Genomic DNA, 16,100 nt, shown 5'->3' with positions numbered 1-16,100 from the left:
GTTTAGTTGGAAATTAAAGATTTTGTTGGAAAAACCCGCTTTTTCCGGGGAAAGTTTTCATCGAAGTAAATCGGAAAAAGCACGTCTCTATGCAGAATTTAATTGCGGTGAATTTTTATTTGGGTGCTTTTGGTCTAAAGTTAAAATCTTTGGAGTTATAGAGCAAAAAATTGAAAAAAACACGATTTTCGGGCGCCATTTTGTTTATAAAAAATGTAGCACACTATCTGCGGACTTTGCATATTTATATCATTAATACATACAATAATAAGATTCGATTCCAGCAATAAAATTGATGGTAAATAACTTTTCCTTGTACATATTTTGCTAATTAGCCCAGAGTATTATTAGAAAAAATTATTTTTAAATTTTTTTAAGAAATTAAAAAATGTTAAGATTTATCTCAAAATGTCGAAAATAGTGTCAAAATAGTCAACAAATGTATCAATATAATGTTATTTTATAACTACAATTCCTATATTCGTGGCCAAAATTTCTTTATTCAGGGATGAAATTTTATAATATACCTACCTTAATAAAAAGCATTTGGCACCAAATGTCAATGAGTCAGCAAATCGACTAATAAAAAATAAAATTGACCATTACTACTACACCTAGAGTAAGTTTCCAAAAGCTATTGGCAGTTCTTTTGAGGTAACCTGCTGTCACTATTGTCAGTGTTTTTGAGACTGAACAATGAGAATGTGTAAGTAAAATAAACTTTTAATACTCAAAACAGAGTATTAAGTTCTGGCCCAATTGCAGGTTCAATGCTTTGGCAAGAGCTGTATTGCGTGTTTATTGTTTTACAAAAAACAATCAATCCTGTATAAAAGGTATATTTTGTGGCCCTTTTGAGGGTTTTTTAAATATACCTTTTATACAGGATTTATTGTTTTTCGTATCACATGGTATACAGCCAATTACAGGAAAACTTTCTCCTTGTGGATTTTTATTGTTTTACTTTTCCATTCCTTACAAAAATTGTAATCAAGTAACACGTATCTTCCTAACTTATAATGTCTACTAAACAAAGGAAAAACGGGTTTCGATCCGAAAAAAAAAATAAAAGTGAAAATAGAAATGCTTGATCCTAAACATAAAAGGATCATTACAAGAACTGAGGCCATACGCATTGAAATCATGCTGGAAAAAACTGGCTTGTTCTAAGTGTGAGAAATGCGGAAGAATCTGTATTCAAACTTTAACTACAAAACCGAAATTGCTGGTGGGATAGGACGAGATGGGTTCGAACAGTTACAATCAAGTGACATCCAGGAGTTGCTTGAACCAGACTTAGAGGAATTGTTAAATTCGCAACCCATTGAAAAAGAGGCTTCAACGAGCACGGAAAAGGTTACATTTAATTTAAAAAAATCTTAGTGAAGGTTTAAGAATGACAAAATGAATTTTGTGATTTCTTTATGAAAATTTATCCATTTATGGAACAAAGTCTTATTTTTAAGAGGCAAATTGGTAATATATCAGCCACTGCTGAATATCAGTCTGAATTGAAGCAATTTTTAAAAACTGCCAAGCAAGAGTATACTAAATTCTTTAAACCATTGCCTAAAGCTGAAGATAATAATGTAATTAATCAATCTGTATGGTTAAAACTTCAATTATAAACTGATTTTTTTAGGTATTTGTTTTTTTTTTATTTAGTCACCTAGGAACGTGGAGATAAGGCAGGCGGCTTGAGATTGAATTGTGTTATTTTGTTCTTGTGAATCTTTAACCGCCTTGTCTTCTCTGGGGTTGTTGGTGAATTTTCTGGAGTTTCTATTTAGTACGTAAAAGATAAGAGTAACACTATACAAACTTTTATTTCTGTACGCACTATTGGGACCGTGCAAGTTCGGCAAAGCGACCTCTATTTCTACGCTCTGTACTTTTATTCGCACTTTTAATTATATTGGCCAATTATATTAGTCCTGGTTGCTGGATAATTGTCAAGACCATAGTCCAAAAAAATAATAAGAAGAAAAAATAAGATGCAGGTTATGTTTAGCAAACGTAAACAATTGTATGTAGTAAATAAAATCAGTTATTAAAATGCAGTACTTCAAGCAAAATACAATTAATTAAATTTACCTTTATATAATAATTGCATATCATATCAATATTGTGGAGCAATATATAATTTTTCTGAGTCAATGACAGAAGGTATGAAATATACGTAAATTTGACAATTTCAATTGACAATATGAATTATTTAAGATAGTTGCAATATTTCTCCGCGACTCGCGCGTTCTCTTTCCCTTTCCCTTTCCAAGTACTTGCACACCGCGAATAGGTAACAGGAACAGGTATGGGTGGCAATATCGAATATGTTGTTACACTAATTTTAAGTTTTCGCAATCGCTGTGACAAATTCTGGTTCTTCAAGTTAATATTTGAGATTCAGAGAGCGGGAGATTCTTGTGAGACTTTTCTAAATGACACGACTTTTTTCTAATTTTTAGATTTTTGTTAATAAATAAACTCATTAGCAACGCAGAACTCCATCTGTGACGTTAATAAATGTTCACGTCACACAATAAAATATACAAAACGCGAAGAAAGATTTTATTGCAGGAACACTTTGAAATTTACAGGGTTGGAAACAAATCAGTTTTCAACCAGAACGTATCCCCTATAACTAGGGTTACAGTCCGGGACAGTCCGGATTTGAAAGACATGCCCGGATATGAGAAATGTCCGGATTTTTTTCTTTGCTAAAAAAAAAATGGAAAACACTTGGCTCAACGGTGGGAAATTTCATTCTGCGTAGCACCTAGTTAAGTTGGTCGCACTGCTTGTCAACAGCACACGAGCACGAGCAGACAATAATCTGTAGCAGTTCTGTAATACTATTTTTTAGGTCTAGAGTATGTTAAAACATAGGTGTATATGTATTTTAAACTGGCAGAGATTTCCGATGTGAGTTTCATATTGTAGCGAAACAGCTGTACTTTTAATTGTGCCATATGCATTTCACATATATGTACAATGTAAAGGTAGCAACACAGTCAAATTCACATTTTATATTTTCTACAACCCCTTGGACTAACCCTGTCCGGATTTGGCCTTAACAAATTATGGTAACCCTACCTATAACCCCATATAAATTACCATTCCATATTCACGGTTTCTATAGACTGAAACCTTTGGATGATACTTACTTACTTAATCCAGAACTCGTCTACCTTTCGGTGTGAGTTATTACAGAATTAGGTTCTCCGTCGTTTTCTTCCACATTTCCTTCTATCCATGGCCAATGCTTTTGTTTCCTCCCATTTTATTCCTATTTTGTCGGCCGCTTCCCTCACTTCTTTCTTGGTCTTCCTCTCTTCTTTTTTCCCATATCTCTCGCTTCATATATTTGTCTTACTATTTTGTCTTCTCCTCTTCTCAGTACATGTCCGAGCCATCTAAGTTGTCCTTGTTCGATTGTTGTTGTAACTGGATGTATTTTCAGATTTTCTCTAAAGGTTTGATTTCTAATTTTATCTTTCCTTGTTTTCCCCTCTATTGTTCTCAAAAATCTCATTTCTGTGCTTATTAGTCTATTCTTTTGCCTTTTTGTTAATGTTAAACTCTAAAATCCTAACACTGACTACATCTACGGTTACAATACAAAAAGTTAATCTGTATTATTATACAAAGCAATACAAAAAGTTATCTATTCGCGGTGTGCAAGTACTTGGAAGGGAAACGAGAAATGACTGTGCGTGAGTCACGGAGGAATATTGCAACTATCTTAAATAATTCATATTGTCAATTGAAATTGTCAAATTGACGTATATTTCATACCTTCTGTCATTGAAGCAGAAAAATTATATATTGCTTCACAATATTGATATGATATGCAATTATTATAATATAAAGGTAAATTTATTTAATTGTATTTTGCTTGCAGTACTGCATTTTAATAACTAATTTTATTTACTATATACAATTGTTTACATTTGCATAACATAACCTGCATCTTATTTTTTCTTATTATTTTTTTGGACTATGGCCTTGACAATTATCCAGCAACCAGGACTAATATAATTGGCCAATATAATTAAAAGTGCGAATAAAAGTACAGAGCGTAGAAATAGAGGTCGCTTTGCCGAACTTGCACGGTCCCAATATCGAATGCAATACAAAAAGTTATCTATACAAAAAGTTAATCTGTATTATTATACAATGCAATACAAAAAGTTATCTATATCCATTACTCAAGTACACAGTACTCGAGTACACAAAACCTGATGCAAGAATGAGCCAAAGGTTGCAAAGAAATCTATGTTATCATATTGATTGGCTAGTCTGGCAGTTCTTGAAATGAAGTTGTTAAATCCATAGTTAGTGCGATGTATAGGGTAATGGAAACTAGCTACAGATCTGGTAGGTCTAGATGGAACATGTATATTAATTTTATTGAGCAAAGAAGAAGCAGCAGCTCTACCATGCAGAATATTGTAAAAAGTAATAAGATCTCTCTTCTTATGACGCATAAAGATGGGTGGCATACTTAATGTAGCAAGTAAATCTGCATCATTGTAGTTGTCCCAGATGTTTAATTTGAAAGCAACCTATTTAAAGAATTTATGCTCAACACGACTCAAGGTCTCAATATGCACACCATAAAAAGGTGACCATACACAGGACACATACTCAAGATGGGGATGGACGAGAGAGCAATAAAGCGTCTTTAAGGCAGTAATCCCAGTAAAATCCTGTGTGCTTCTTCTGATAAAGCCAAGCATCTGAAATGCCTTGTTGACTACATTATTTAAGTGATCAGAAAGTTGTAGAGTAGCATCCAAAGTAACACCAAGGTCCTTGATAAAAGGTACAGTATCTAGGCAATGCTGTCCAATCTTGTATTCAAAATGGATTGGGGATCTAGATCGAGAAAATGTAATGGCTTTGCATTTAGATGGATTCAGACTCATCCCATTTCTTGTACACCAGTCCAACAAATTGATTAACTCATATTGAAGTTTATCACAGTCATTGGGAGATTTAATCAGACAGCTCAATTTTAAGTCATCGGCAAACAGCACAAAAAGGGAAGAAGAAAAACATTCCTGAATATCGTTTATAAAAATGTTAAACAGAAGAGGCCCAACATGTGATCCTTGAGGAATCCCTGAAGGAACAAGAATTTATTTGGAAAGAAAATTGCCAATTTTTACTATCTGTCTATGATTAGACAAATAGCTGCCAAACAAAGAAATCAATGGTTCATCAACACCAATCATTCTGAGCTTATGGAGCAACATACCATGAGACACCCTGTCGAACGCCTTGGAGATATCGGTGTAAATTGTATCCACTTGATATCGCCTCTCAAGGGAGTCAAACAAAAAATCTACATATGTTAATAGGTTAAGCTCAGTAGATCTATGGGGTCTAAACCCAAATTGTTGATCGATAAGTTCAGGCTCAAGTAAAGGAGTTAAAAAGTCACAAACCAGACTCTCAAACACTTTGGGTATCACACCAAGGACGCTAATAGGACGATAATTCTCTAGCGTTAGGGTAAAAGGACTTAAGTCAGTAAATGGTATATTTCAGAAATAATTTTTAAAGATTTGATGAAACATGCTAAATCTATTTTTATCCTAATTAAATATTTTGTTAGCACATATGGGTCAAAAACAGCTTATTTACAATACATAATATAGTTTAATATGAAATATTGTAAAATAATAAAGTTTGATCTGACTTAAGTCCTTTGGATCAGAGAATAAAATACTTAAGTTTTTTTGACCAGATATTTCAATTATATTAAATACACAAGCTTACATTTTAATAACAGTAATATTTAGTTTTTATATTATAATATAACTATGATGAAGTTATTCGTCATCAGAAACAAACTCCTCTAAATCTGGGTCCTTATCGTTCATACTTGTAGTTGGCAGTTCTTGATAAAAAAATTTGTATACTTCTGGTACAAGCGGTAAGAGATCTAGAATATGTTGCTGTTTTTCAAGAGTTATAGGTATTAACCCATCATACTTTTTCTTGAGTTCTATTGCACTTTGTCGACCTCTTCTAGTAAAGTGAATTTCCTTAAAATTTTCTGACTCTTCCAGAGAACTCTTATAAAATATTGTATGTAGCATATTTTTTTCTGTATTGCAGCCAACGACATTTCTGCAATTTGAACAACTCTCCATCAACATGTTTTTGCTTCTTTACAAACGTTGTCCTTAATAAAGCAGCAAAATCGTAGAAGTCATCTAAAGTTAATTCAATGACCTTAAATGGACGTTTTTTGTTTGTGCATCTAATGAGAGTAGCCCAATCATGAGGATGAGCAATTTTCATTCCCGATTTTTTTTCTGTTTTTCAATAAGGGAATAGTCGACATCGCATTCCATGTGTAAATGGCCAGAGATCATAAATTTATGGTTGATCTCATTTATTGAGCTTTTCATTTGCATGACTGACATGAACATGGCAGCTACGTGGAAATTTTATTCTGCCCTGCACATGTATCTGAGTAAAAGGTTATTTTAGTAACTTCAGATGGCATGTTCATTATTTCTTTGAAAAGACAAGAAACAATCTCATTTACACCACAGTGAGCAATTGATTTATGCCAGATATAACAGGAAGCTGCTCGTGAAGCAAAATTATGTACAGTTAAATTGTAAGTCCAGTACTTTCTCTTATAAAAAGAAACAGAAGAAGAAGATAGCGTTTATCAATCAACAAGTGAGTGTTTTAGCACGATCAGTAAGATTTATGTCATAAACACTTACAGCGGCACCTACGCGTGGATTATTGATACAGAGGACTTTTCATAAGTCGTTTATATCGGACAAAACAAAGGATTTAAGTTAGATATGTTTGCTCAAACAAAAATAGTCTGATGTAACTTATGTTCTTTGAACCAGTCTTAATAAAAACCTTATATTTTAAGATAGACTTAATTCTTTTTTACCAAAACAAACTTCTTCACAATTTACAACCAAATGTGTAGATAACTCATTTTGGCCAAAAATGGACTTAAGTCCTTTTGCCCTAACACTAGAGAATTATTGACGAGAGATTTATCCCCGTCTTTAAATATAGGCTTAAGAAAACTTTCTTTCCAGTAATCTTGAAAAACACCAGTTTGAAGGGAACAATTAAATATGTAATACAATGGCCTGGAAAGGTTAAAACTGCATTCCTTTAAGAACAAAGGAGGTATACCGTCAGTGCCTGGGCCCTTATTGATATCAAGAGAAGAGAGTTTGGTGTATATTTCTGATATTAAAATTTTATGATTAGTGATATGAGTATTGGATGAAGATACATACTCTTCATACAATATGTTTATATTTTCTTGTAATTGTTTTTCTGACTCCCCAATGATCACCAGGTCGTCTGCGTAGCATAGTTCTGTTATTTGTATCATTCTCTCAACTTCCAATATCCTACATTATATTTAATATTAAATTAAATGATACTGATATGATAAATAATATTGACATTAATATTAAATAACGCAATGACAGCAGGATAACACTCAGCTGCAGCTTTTGCAACTAAATTTCGAGAGTGGGTGACACACTGAATTCACAAAGTCAAGATATTATGTTATCTAATTCCAGCCTGAACACCATTGTATTTTCCACTCATAACTGAAGCCTTGTCGGAGGACTGCCCCTGCAGTTTTTCAAAAATACATTTTCAACAGGAGAGAAACCTTCCATGTAACGAAATATCACAGTTAATGGATTGACAAAAATTATTCTATGTGAATAATGTGCTGATTTTTTTAGTTTAGGACTTTGTGGGGGCCCCCGGAATGTGGGGCTTGCCTCCCCTTAAATCCGTCCCTGCCAGGGAGACAATTGAAAGCAAGAACATCAAAAAAGTCATATCTATCCAGAAGATTAATCAAAAACGTTATTCATTGCTTTTTGAATTCATGGGAGAAACACACTATTTATTTTTTTATTTTAAAAATAAAGCAATAAGGGTACAGCCTACATTTGTCATGCTCTTAAGTAAGTCTAATTTGTGATTTCATCATTTTAAACAAAGCAATAATTTTAACTAACTGAGACAGGAAATATGTATAATTTTTCAATTACCTTTGTCACTACATCCGATAAACTACTTTCGGCCTCTCTTCTTTTTCGGCGAATTTCTCCATTGTAAGACACACTATCTGCAGGAGCATCAAGAATGTTCGTTTTCGAACTTTTTTCAATACCGTCAATATTGCCGTACAATGTTCTTGATTGAATATCAACACCTATTGTTAATTTTGTAAAAAGGAGTATGAAAAGTAAGAAATACATTGTTCCTACTTTACATTCAATCACAAAACAAGAGTTCTTTTTATTTATCTAACGCACACAAAGGATTTTACCGTTATTTACTTTTTAATTTCGTATAAAGTTCAGATATCTCTGTTTATCACAACACAAATTAATGATTAATATATTTGTATCAATTAATCATACGACTTACGACTTCACACACCACAACGTTTACAGTTTCTGATTTGTGTTTTTCTTTTCACTTTTATTTATTTCCATCTTAAACGTCAGAAGTGCGTCAGCTGTCAGTTATTGTTCTAGACTGTCTAGTGTCTAGACACTGTAGCCACACTTATCATTTTCTCTGTAGTTGCTCGGATTTAAAAAAAATCTATGATCCAAATTTTGGTTTCGTTATTTTTGAAGTTATACTTCTTTAGGCGCGATTGAGAGTAAACTTTCATAATGCTGCGCGCATGCGCACACAGACAGTATGGCGTTTAGTTGCTAAATCTTTCAAGTTATGTATAAATATATCAGTGCAAGAAAAGGTGTGAATAGTGTTTTTAGTAAATATATTTATTATAATTTTTGTGTCTTTGGATTTGTCTTCCTCAGGAGTACGATGAGTATTATTAAAACATTTTATTGTATATTTACTTCATCTTGTCTGTTTGTTACCGTGAATTGTCATTAGGTACGTCCGAACCGACAAAGACACGACAGTCCTCGAAGCGTATTTGGTATAGCATTCGGCTAGAGATCGAGAGGTCTTGAGTTCGAATCCGGAGCAATCCTATACTTTTTTTTATTTTTTTGAAAGCGGCAAGCACAAAATTAGTTTGGTGTTTAAAAAAATTAAAACAAACTGTTTAAAGTATATTTATTTTTGAGAAATCATATAATAGAAGTATAAAGTTGGATTTATAGTTTGACGTAGCGTAGACGTAGACGCAACGGAGACGGAAGAAACGGACGGGAGACGTAAGAAAATAATATGCCAATTTATAAATCGACGTAGCGGAATTTTTGCGCATAAGTAGAAAGAGTAAAGTTGGATTTATAGTTTGACGTAGCGTAGACGTAGACGCAACGGAGACGCACTGGAAAAGATCAACACCGAATTTTGTGTACTCGTGTTTATAAATGAACGCAAAGCGCCTGACGGAACGTAAGAGAAACGTAACGGAACGGAAGAGTTCACCAATTTCATCTTTTACAGTGCGTTTCTTACATCTGGCCAATCAAAATGAAACATTTTGTTCTGTCACCCAAAATGGACACGCCCTCATCAGTTTTCTAAAGAAGTTGTTTATCAACATATTCGAATTTTGTTAATTATTTGTTAATACCAATGGATGTTAAGTTATTAATTTAATAAAAATATATCATAGAGTAATTTTAATATTTCAGATATATATGAGTTGTTTATTAGCCTAATTCGGGGGTATCCACACATATTATACGATAGGTAAATCCAATAAACATTTTAAAAACCAAGAAATGAAACAAAATAGTTGGAAATCCCACGGCATGCGGCACCACGGAGCATACCTTCATTTATTTTCTAATCCATGTAACACACAAAACAGATAAATAATATAATAAATAATAGTATAATATAAATAAATAAACACAAAGTTTGTTTACTGTTCGAGAATTATGTAATTGTTTACTCTTTCTACTCATGCGCAAAAATTCCGCTACGTCGATTTTATAAATTGGCATATTATTTTCTTACGTCTCCAGTCCGTTTCTTCCGTCTCCGTTGCGTCTACGTCTACGCTACGTCAAACTATAAATCCAACTTAAACAATGACTTAATTCTAATTCAACAACATAGCCGATAAATTATACGAACAGTAAACAAACTTTGTGTTTATTTATTTATACTTATACTATTATTTATTATAATATTTATCTGTTTTGTGTGTTACATGGATTAGGAAATAAACCTTCGTTTATTCATGGACAGACAATGTGGACAACACAGACACAGAACGCAAGGAACGTATTATTTTATTGTAACGTGAGGTTTGTTCATTGACATATTAAGCGTAGACACGGCATACTCACCAAAAAAGCGTAACGCGGAACAGTTGATCGGTGGTCTATCTATCTCATTTAACCAAGCGATCCCGACCATGTGACAGACAAAGATGGCTAGACCACTCAATCTTATGCCGGCGTTACACCTCGATTTGCCTCGATGCATTTAGTGGCATATGACTAGCTCGGTCTATCCTTAACATGTCTCTGGGTTTGTTCCAACACAACAAAGAACCGTCATAAAACGATCACGTTAATAATTAACGTTCTATGGTAACGAAATAATACGTTCCATGTTACTGCGCAGGACGGTGATCGTTACATGGACGGTTTCTTGTTGTGTTGGAACAAACCTGTGATCGTTACATGACGGTTCTCGTTGACTGCGTTCACCAGATGCAAACACGTTCACAACAGTTTGCGTTTTGATTCTTAAACTTGTTGACAGTGAGCTGAACGGTTTTTAGGTTAAAATTTGATATTTTGCTTGTTTGTTTTGAACGTAACCTAAAATAATTTTATCAATAAATAAGTTTTTGAAATTATTATTTCTATTAAGAGAAAGAAGAAAAGGGATTTAATAGATAATAACGTAGCTGAATGTCTTCAGTAGCCGTTATTTTATATATATAAAACCATTATAAATATATTCTATAATATGTACAATTTAAATTTCCGCCATATTTTTTCAATCGTCAACACGTTTGCAAAGTTCAACATAAATATTTTATGCTTGCAAAAATGGCGACCGCTTTCCAAACATGTTTGACGTTAGCAAGTCGTTCAGAAGCATAAAGCTCAAACTGATTGGCAACGTTTGCATCTGGTGAACGCGCCCATCGTGTTGGAAGAAACCTGTTGCATTTTTCGAATGAAGGGGAAATCATTTGATCATTGTGCTTGCTGGTGGTGAGTGTGGTTTTGTTCAAGGATCTGCCTTAATTTTCAGATCTGGTACTAAAACAGGCGACTATCACGACAATATGTCTTTTGAAAATTATTGATAAGTGGTTCGAAAACAAATTAATACCTAATCTTCCTCCATAAAGTGTTGTAGGTAGTAATAAATAATGCACCTTATCACAATAAACAAATGACAAGGCACCAGCATCAATATCAATGAAAGAATTGATAAAGAAATGGTTAGAGGCCCAGAAATATTCCAATAAATAATAGTATGCTAAAGGTGGAACTTTACTATAGTAAAAATGCATAAATCATCATATGCATCACCCAGATCTTAATGCATTCACTCCGACCACACCACTGTGGTGTGCTCGGCTCTGTACGCCATGTGCCGACCACGCCATAATGGCATGGTGTACAGGTTTGTGGACAACGATGTTTTTAAATAGAACGACACCTGAGGTTCTACTCAAATTTTATATCGGCAGTGGACGGGTTAATCCAATTGAGCTGGTCTGGGCCAATCGTATGTAGCATCAAAAATATTACATTCGATGCAAATCATGTAAACGAGTTATGTGAACGAATCGTGTTATTATTGTTACGTATAAGGGACGTCATCTTCTGAGGTTTCGAGGGTCTTCAGTATTACCTTGATGCAAACGGATTACTCATAGGTTTCTGAGGTTGCTGAACACGAATACCCCACCAGAACAGACACCGGAGTACCTGGTGCCTAAGGCACGTCATTTGGAGCTTCGAAAGTTTTCGGTACTAAATTAATGCAAACGGATTACTCATAGATTTTTAGGCTTGCTTAATATGAATACGCCATCAGATCCGACCCACGGAGCACCTGGTGCCTAAGGCAGGTCATCTTCTGGAGTTTCGAAAGTTTTCGGCAATAAATTGATGCATACTAATTACTCATGGGTTTTGGGTTTTGCTGAACACAAATACGCCATCAGAACATACACAGGGACAGCCGGTGCTTAAGACACGTCATGTTCTGGAGTTTCGAGAGTTTACGGTACTAAATTGATGCAAACGGAACTATTCACTAGGAACAGTAGTAGCAGTCACTCTGGCGACTAGGAACTCAGGGGATCGGTTCTGATTTCATATTCTGGTTCAGCAAACCCAAAAACCCATGAGCAATTCTTCTTCTTCTTCCTCTTTATAAGCAATTCTGCTTGTTCATTGGCGGATTGATACCTCTACGGAAGGTTGTCACTCCATCTTTTGCGCGATCGGCCGATATTTCTTCTACCGATTGGTGATTTATCTCGTGCTATTTTGACCACACATGTCTCGCCCATTCTGGTTATGGTTGTTCCATTCTTTTATTCTATTTAGTGTCCATTCGTTTATACACTGTACGTTACATTGTCTTCTAATATCTTCGCTCCTCTTTCGATCTCTCACAAGGCCGCGTCTCACCATCAAATAATTTGATCAAACAGTTTGAGCAAACTCCGAAAGTACGTCAAAGTGACGTCACAATTGCAGTTTTTTGAAATTCTAAAAATCTGTGCTCTCACTATCAGTCTAGTTTGATCAAATATTTTGTATTGAGTTGTCTAACTTGTTTGTACTTTATTTAAAATTAAAATTTTTCATTATTATCCACAATGAACACTCAGGATGTGACGTCACTAACTGTCACTTTCAGTTTGCTCAAACCAGTTTGATCAAATTATTTGATGGTGGGACGCGGCCTTTAGTGTATTTCCTGTAATTCTTCTCACTACTCTCATCTCTGCCGTTTCTAGTAGTCTTTGTGTTAAGGCTGTATCGGGTCTTGTTTTCTATGTCATTATTGGTCTTACACTGGCTTTATATTCCATTAATCCATTTATATAAATTTAATGCCCAAAACCCTTGAAACTCCAGAAGGTGACGTGCCCTAGATACAGTGTGATCCGTGGATCGGGTCTGATGGTGTAATAATGTTCAGCAACCCCAAAAACCCAAGAGTAATCCGTTTGCATCAATTTAGAACCGAAAACTCTCGAAACTCAAGAAGATAACGGGCTTTATGCACCAGGTGCTCCGGTGTCTGTTCTGATGGCATATTCACATTCAGCAACCCAAAAACCTACGAGTAATCCGTTTGCATCAATGTAGTACTGAAGACACTCGAAACTCCAGAAGACGACGACCCTTTCATTGACTTTGGGCACCAGGTGCTCCGGGAGTCGGTTCTGATGGCATATTCGTATTTACTGACTTCTAAAAACCCTCCAGTAATTCATTTGCATAAATTAAATGCTGAAAATCATCGAATCTCCAGAAAGATAGCGTGACTTAGTCACCAAGTGCTCCGGTGTCTGTTCTGATGGTTTATTCGTGTTCAGCTACACAAAAAACCTATAAGTAATGCATTTGCATCAATGTAGTACCGAAGACCCGTGAAATTCCAGAAGATGACGCTCTTTTCATTGACCTTGCGCACCATAGGTGTTCCGGGAGTCGGTTCTGATGGCATATTCGTGTTAAACGACTTCAAAAAACTCTCCAGTAATTCATTTGCATAAATTAGATGCCCAAAACTATCGAAACTCTAGAACACGACGTCCCTTGCGGAGGCCCTGGGCACCAGGTGCTCTGTACCGATGGCATATTCGTGTTTAGTAACCTCAAAAGCCCCCAGAGTAATCCATTTGCATCAATTTAATGCCGAAACCCCTCGAAACTCCAGAAGACGATGTGCCCTAGTAGTGACCTTGGGCAGCAGGTATTCCGGATGTCAATACTGATAGCGTATTCGTGTTCAGCAACCCCAAAACGACATGAGTAATCCGTTTGCATCAATTTATTGCCGAAAACCCTCTAAACTTTAGAAGATAACGTCCCTTGAAGTGACTTTGGGCACCGGATGATTCGGGGGTCAATTCTGATGGCGTATTCGTGTTCAGTGACCTCAGAAACCGCCCGAATAACAAAATTTGGTCCTTAGTATACTGATTTTGACATATTTTGCATTTCCACCCATTTTTGAATAGTATGACTTTTTTCTGACGTCATTCTGAACATAATGCAAAAAACTGCAAGTCTGTAGGTGCTGTATTTAAAAATCGATTTATTCGGGTGTTTTTAGTGCTAAATGCCCCGGTCTAATTAAGTGCCGAACTATATTTTGCGATATGCCGAACATTATGTTTTTTCCATTCTGACAGAAACATATAGTCCAAGAGCTGGGAGCGGATTTTGCTCGTGGTAAGTAATATGGACAAACTATGCGGGGATATGTTGAATTAGTTGTGTACATGACTTTCCCCTACGGGCGGAAACCAGAGTGGGGGACGAGGCTAGTTTTTTTTTATTTAGCTAATGCCTCGACAACTAATGGATATTGGCATAGTAGGTACGGTGAATTTTTGCAGTTACCTAGTGTCGTGTGTAGTGTGTGTGTTGAGTAAGTGTCTTGTTACTTTGCAAAGTTGACGTCATTGTCTTTGAAAAGAGACGCTAATTGTATCCGAACGTCTGCGGTCCCTCCGGTGAGTACCGATCCCACAAGGACAGAAACCATTTTCATTTATTAATTTATAATAAACGAAAAATGTCTGACCCTGGGACGAGGGTAGTTATATAAGGGATTAAAGTCGCGGTTTTTATTATGTTTTTTTATGGCGCTCATGATCGAAATAGTGCACCAAAATTTGGGAATAAGTAGGTCATGACGCAACTAAGCAAAATCTCCAGGGGCGAAAAGCTGCGTGGGGGACAAAGGGGTGGCGAGCAGGGGTGTATTTAAAAATTGTAAGGGGTTTTTTGTGACGTTCGTGATCGAGATAGTGCACCAAAATTTGGGAATAAGTAGATCATGACGTACCTAAGCAAAATCTCCAGGGGCGGAAACCAGAGTGGGGGACGAGGGTAGTTTTAAGGGGTCGCGGTTTTTATTGTTTTATTTGTGACGCTCGTGATCAAGATAGTGCACCAAAATTTGGGAATAAGTAGGTCATGACGTAACTAAGCCAAATATCCAGGGGCGAGAAGCTGCGTGGGAGACAAAGGGGTGGCGAGCAGGGGTGAATATAAAAATTGTAAGGGGTTTTTTTGTGACGGTCTTGATCGAGAAAATGCACCAAAATTTGGGAATAAGTAGATCATGAGGTAACTAAGCATAATCTCCAGGGCTGGAAACCAGAGTGATAGACGAGGGTACTTATAAGGGGTCAAAGTCGCGGTGTTTATTATTTTTTTTTTGTGACGCTCGTGATCGAGATAGTGAACCAACAATGTCCTCCAATTTTCGTTCACTATCTCGATCACGAGCGTCACAAAAAAAATAATAAAAACCTCGAATTTGACCCTTTATAACTACCCTCGTCTCTCACTCTGGTTTCCGCCCCTACCCATCACAAAAATCCCTTATAATTGTTATATAGCTACGTCATGATTTACTTCTTCCCAAATTTTAGTGCACTAAAGGGGAGGCACGCTGCGTGGCCGACAAAGGGGTGGGGCAGGGGTGAATATAAAATATATATGGGGTTTTTTGCTACGTTCGTGATTGAGATAGTGCACCAAAATTTGGGAATAAGTAGACCATGACATAACAAGTAAAATCCCCAGAGGCGGAAACCAGAGTGGGTGACGAGGGTAGATATAAGGGGTAAAAGTCGCGGTTTTTATTATTTTTTTTTGTGACACTCATGATGGAGATAGTGCACCAAAATTTTGGAGTAAGTAGGTCATGACCATGACGTAACTAAGTAAAATCTCCAGGGGTGGAACGCTGCTTGGGGTACAAAGGAGTGGTAGGCAGAGGTGAGTATAAAAATATAAGGGGTTTTTTTGCCGTTCGTGATCGAGATAGTGCACCAAAATTTGGGAATAAGTAGATTATGACATTACTAAGTAAAATCTCCAGGGGCGGAACGCTGCGTGGGG

At 35.8% G+C, this 16,100-nt stretch overlaps 1 protein-coding gene across 13 annotated transcripts in view; it reads right to left on the bottom strand.

The window, feature by feature from the left end:
* Positions 1-16,100, bottom strand: part of LOC126883019 (sortilin-related receptor-like) — a 339,261-nt gene that overhangs the window by 198,060 nt on the left and 125,101 nt on the right. Inside the window, exon 1 of one of the 13 annotated variants that reach the window (XM_050648199.1) lies at positions 8,073-8,507. The exons of the other annotated variants lie outside the window; for them this stretch is intronic. Within the exon in view, the coding sequence (XP_050504156.1) occupies positions 8,073-8,282 (210 nt within the window). The 5' untranslated portion in view covers positions 8,283-8,507. Of the gene's footprint in view, positions 1-8,072; positions 8,508-16,100 lie in introns of those variants that run through there. 13 annotated transcript variants of the gene reach the window in all.

Source organism: Diabrotica virgifera, chromosome 4 (genome assembly GCF_917563875.1).
Source record: "Diabrotica virgifera virgifera chromosome 4, PGI_DIABVI_V3a".
Taxonomy (NCBI): Eukaryota; Metazoa; Arthropoda; class Insecta; order Coleoptera; family Chrysomelidae; genus Diabrotica; species Diabrotica virgifera.
This window is presented reverse-complemented; position numbering and strand designations above follow the sequence as displayed.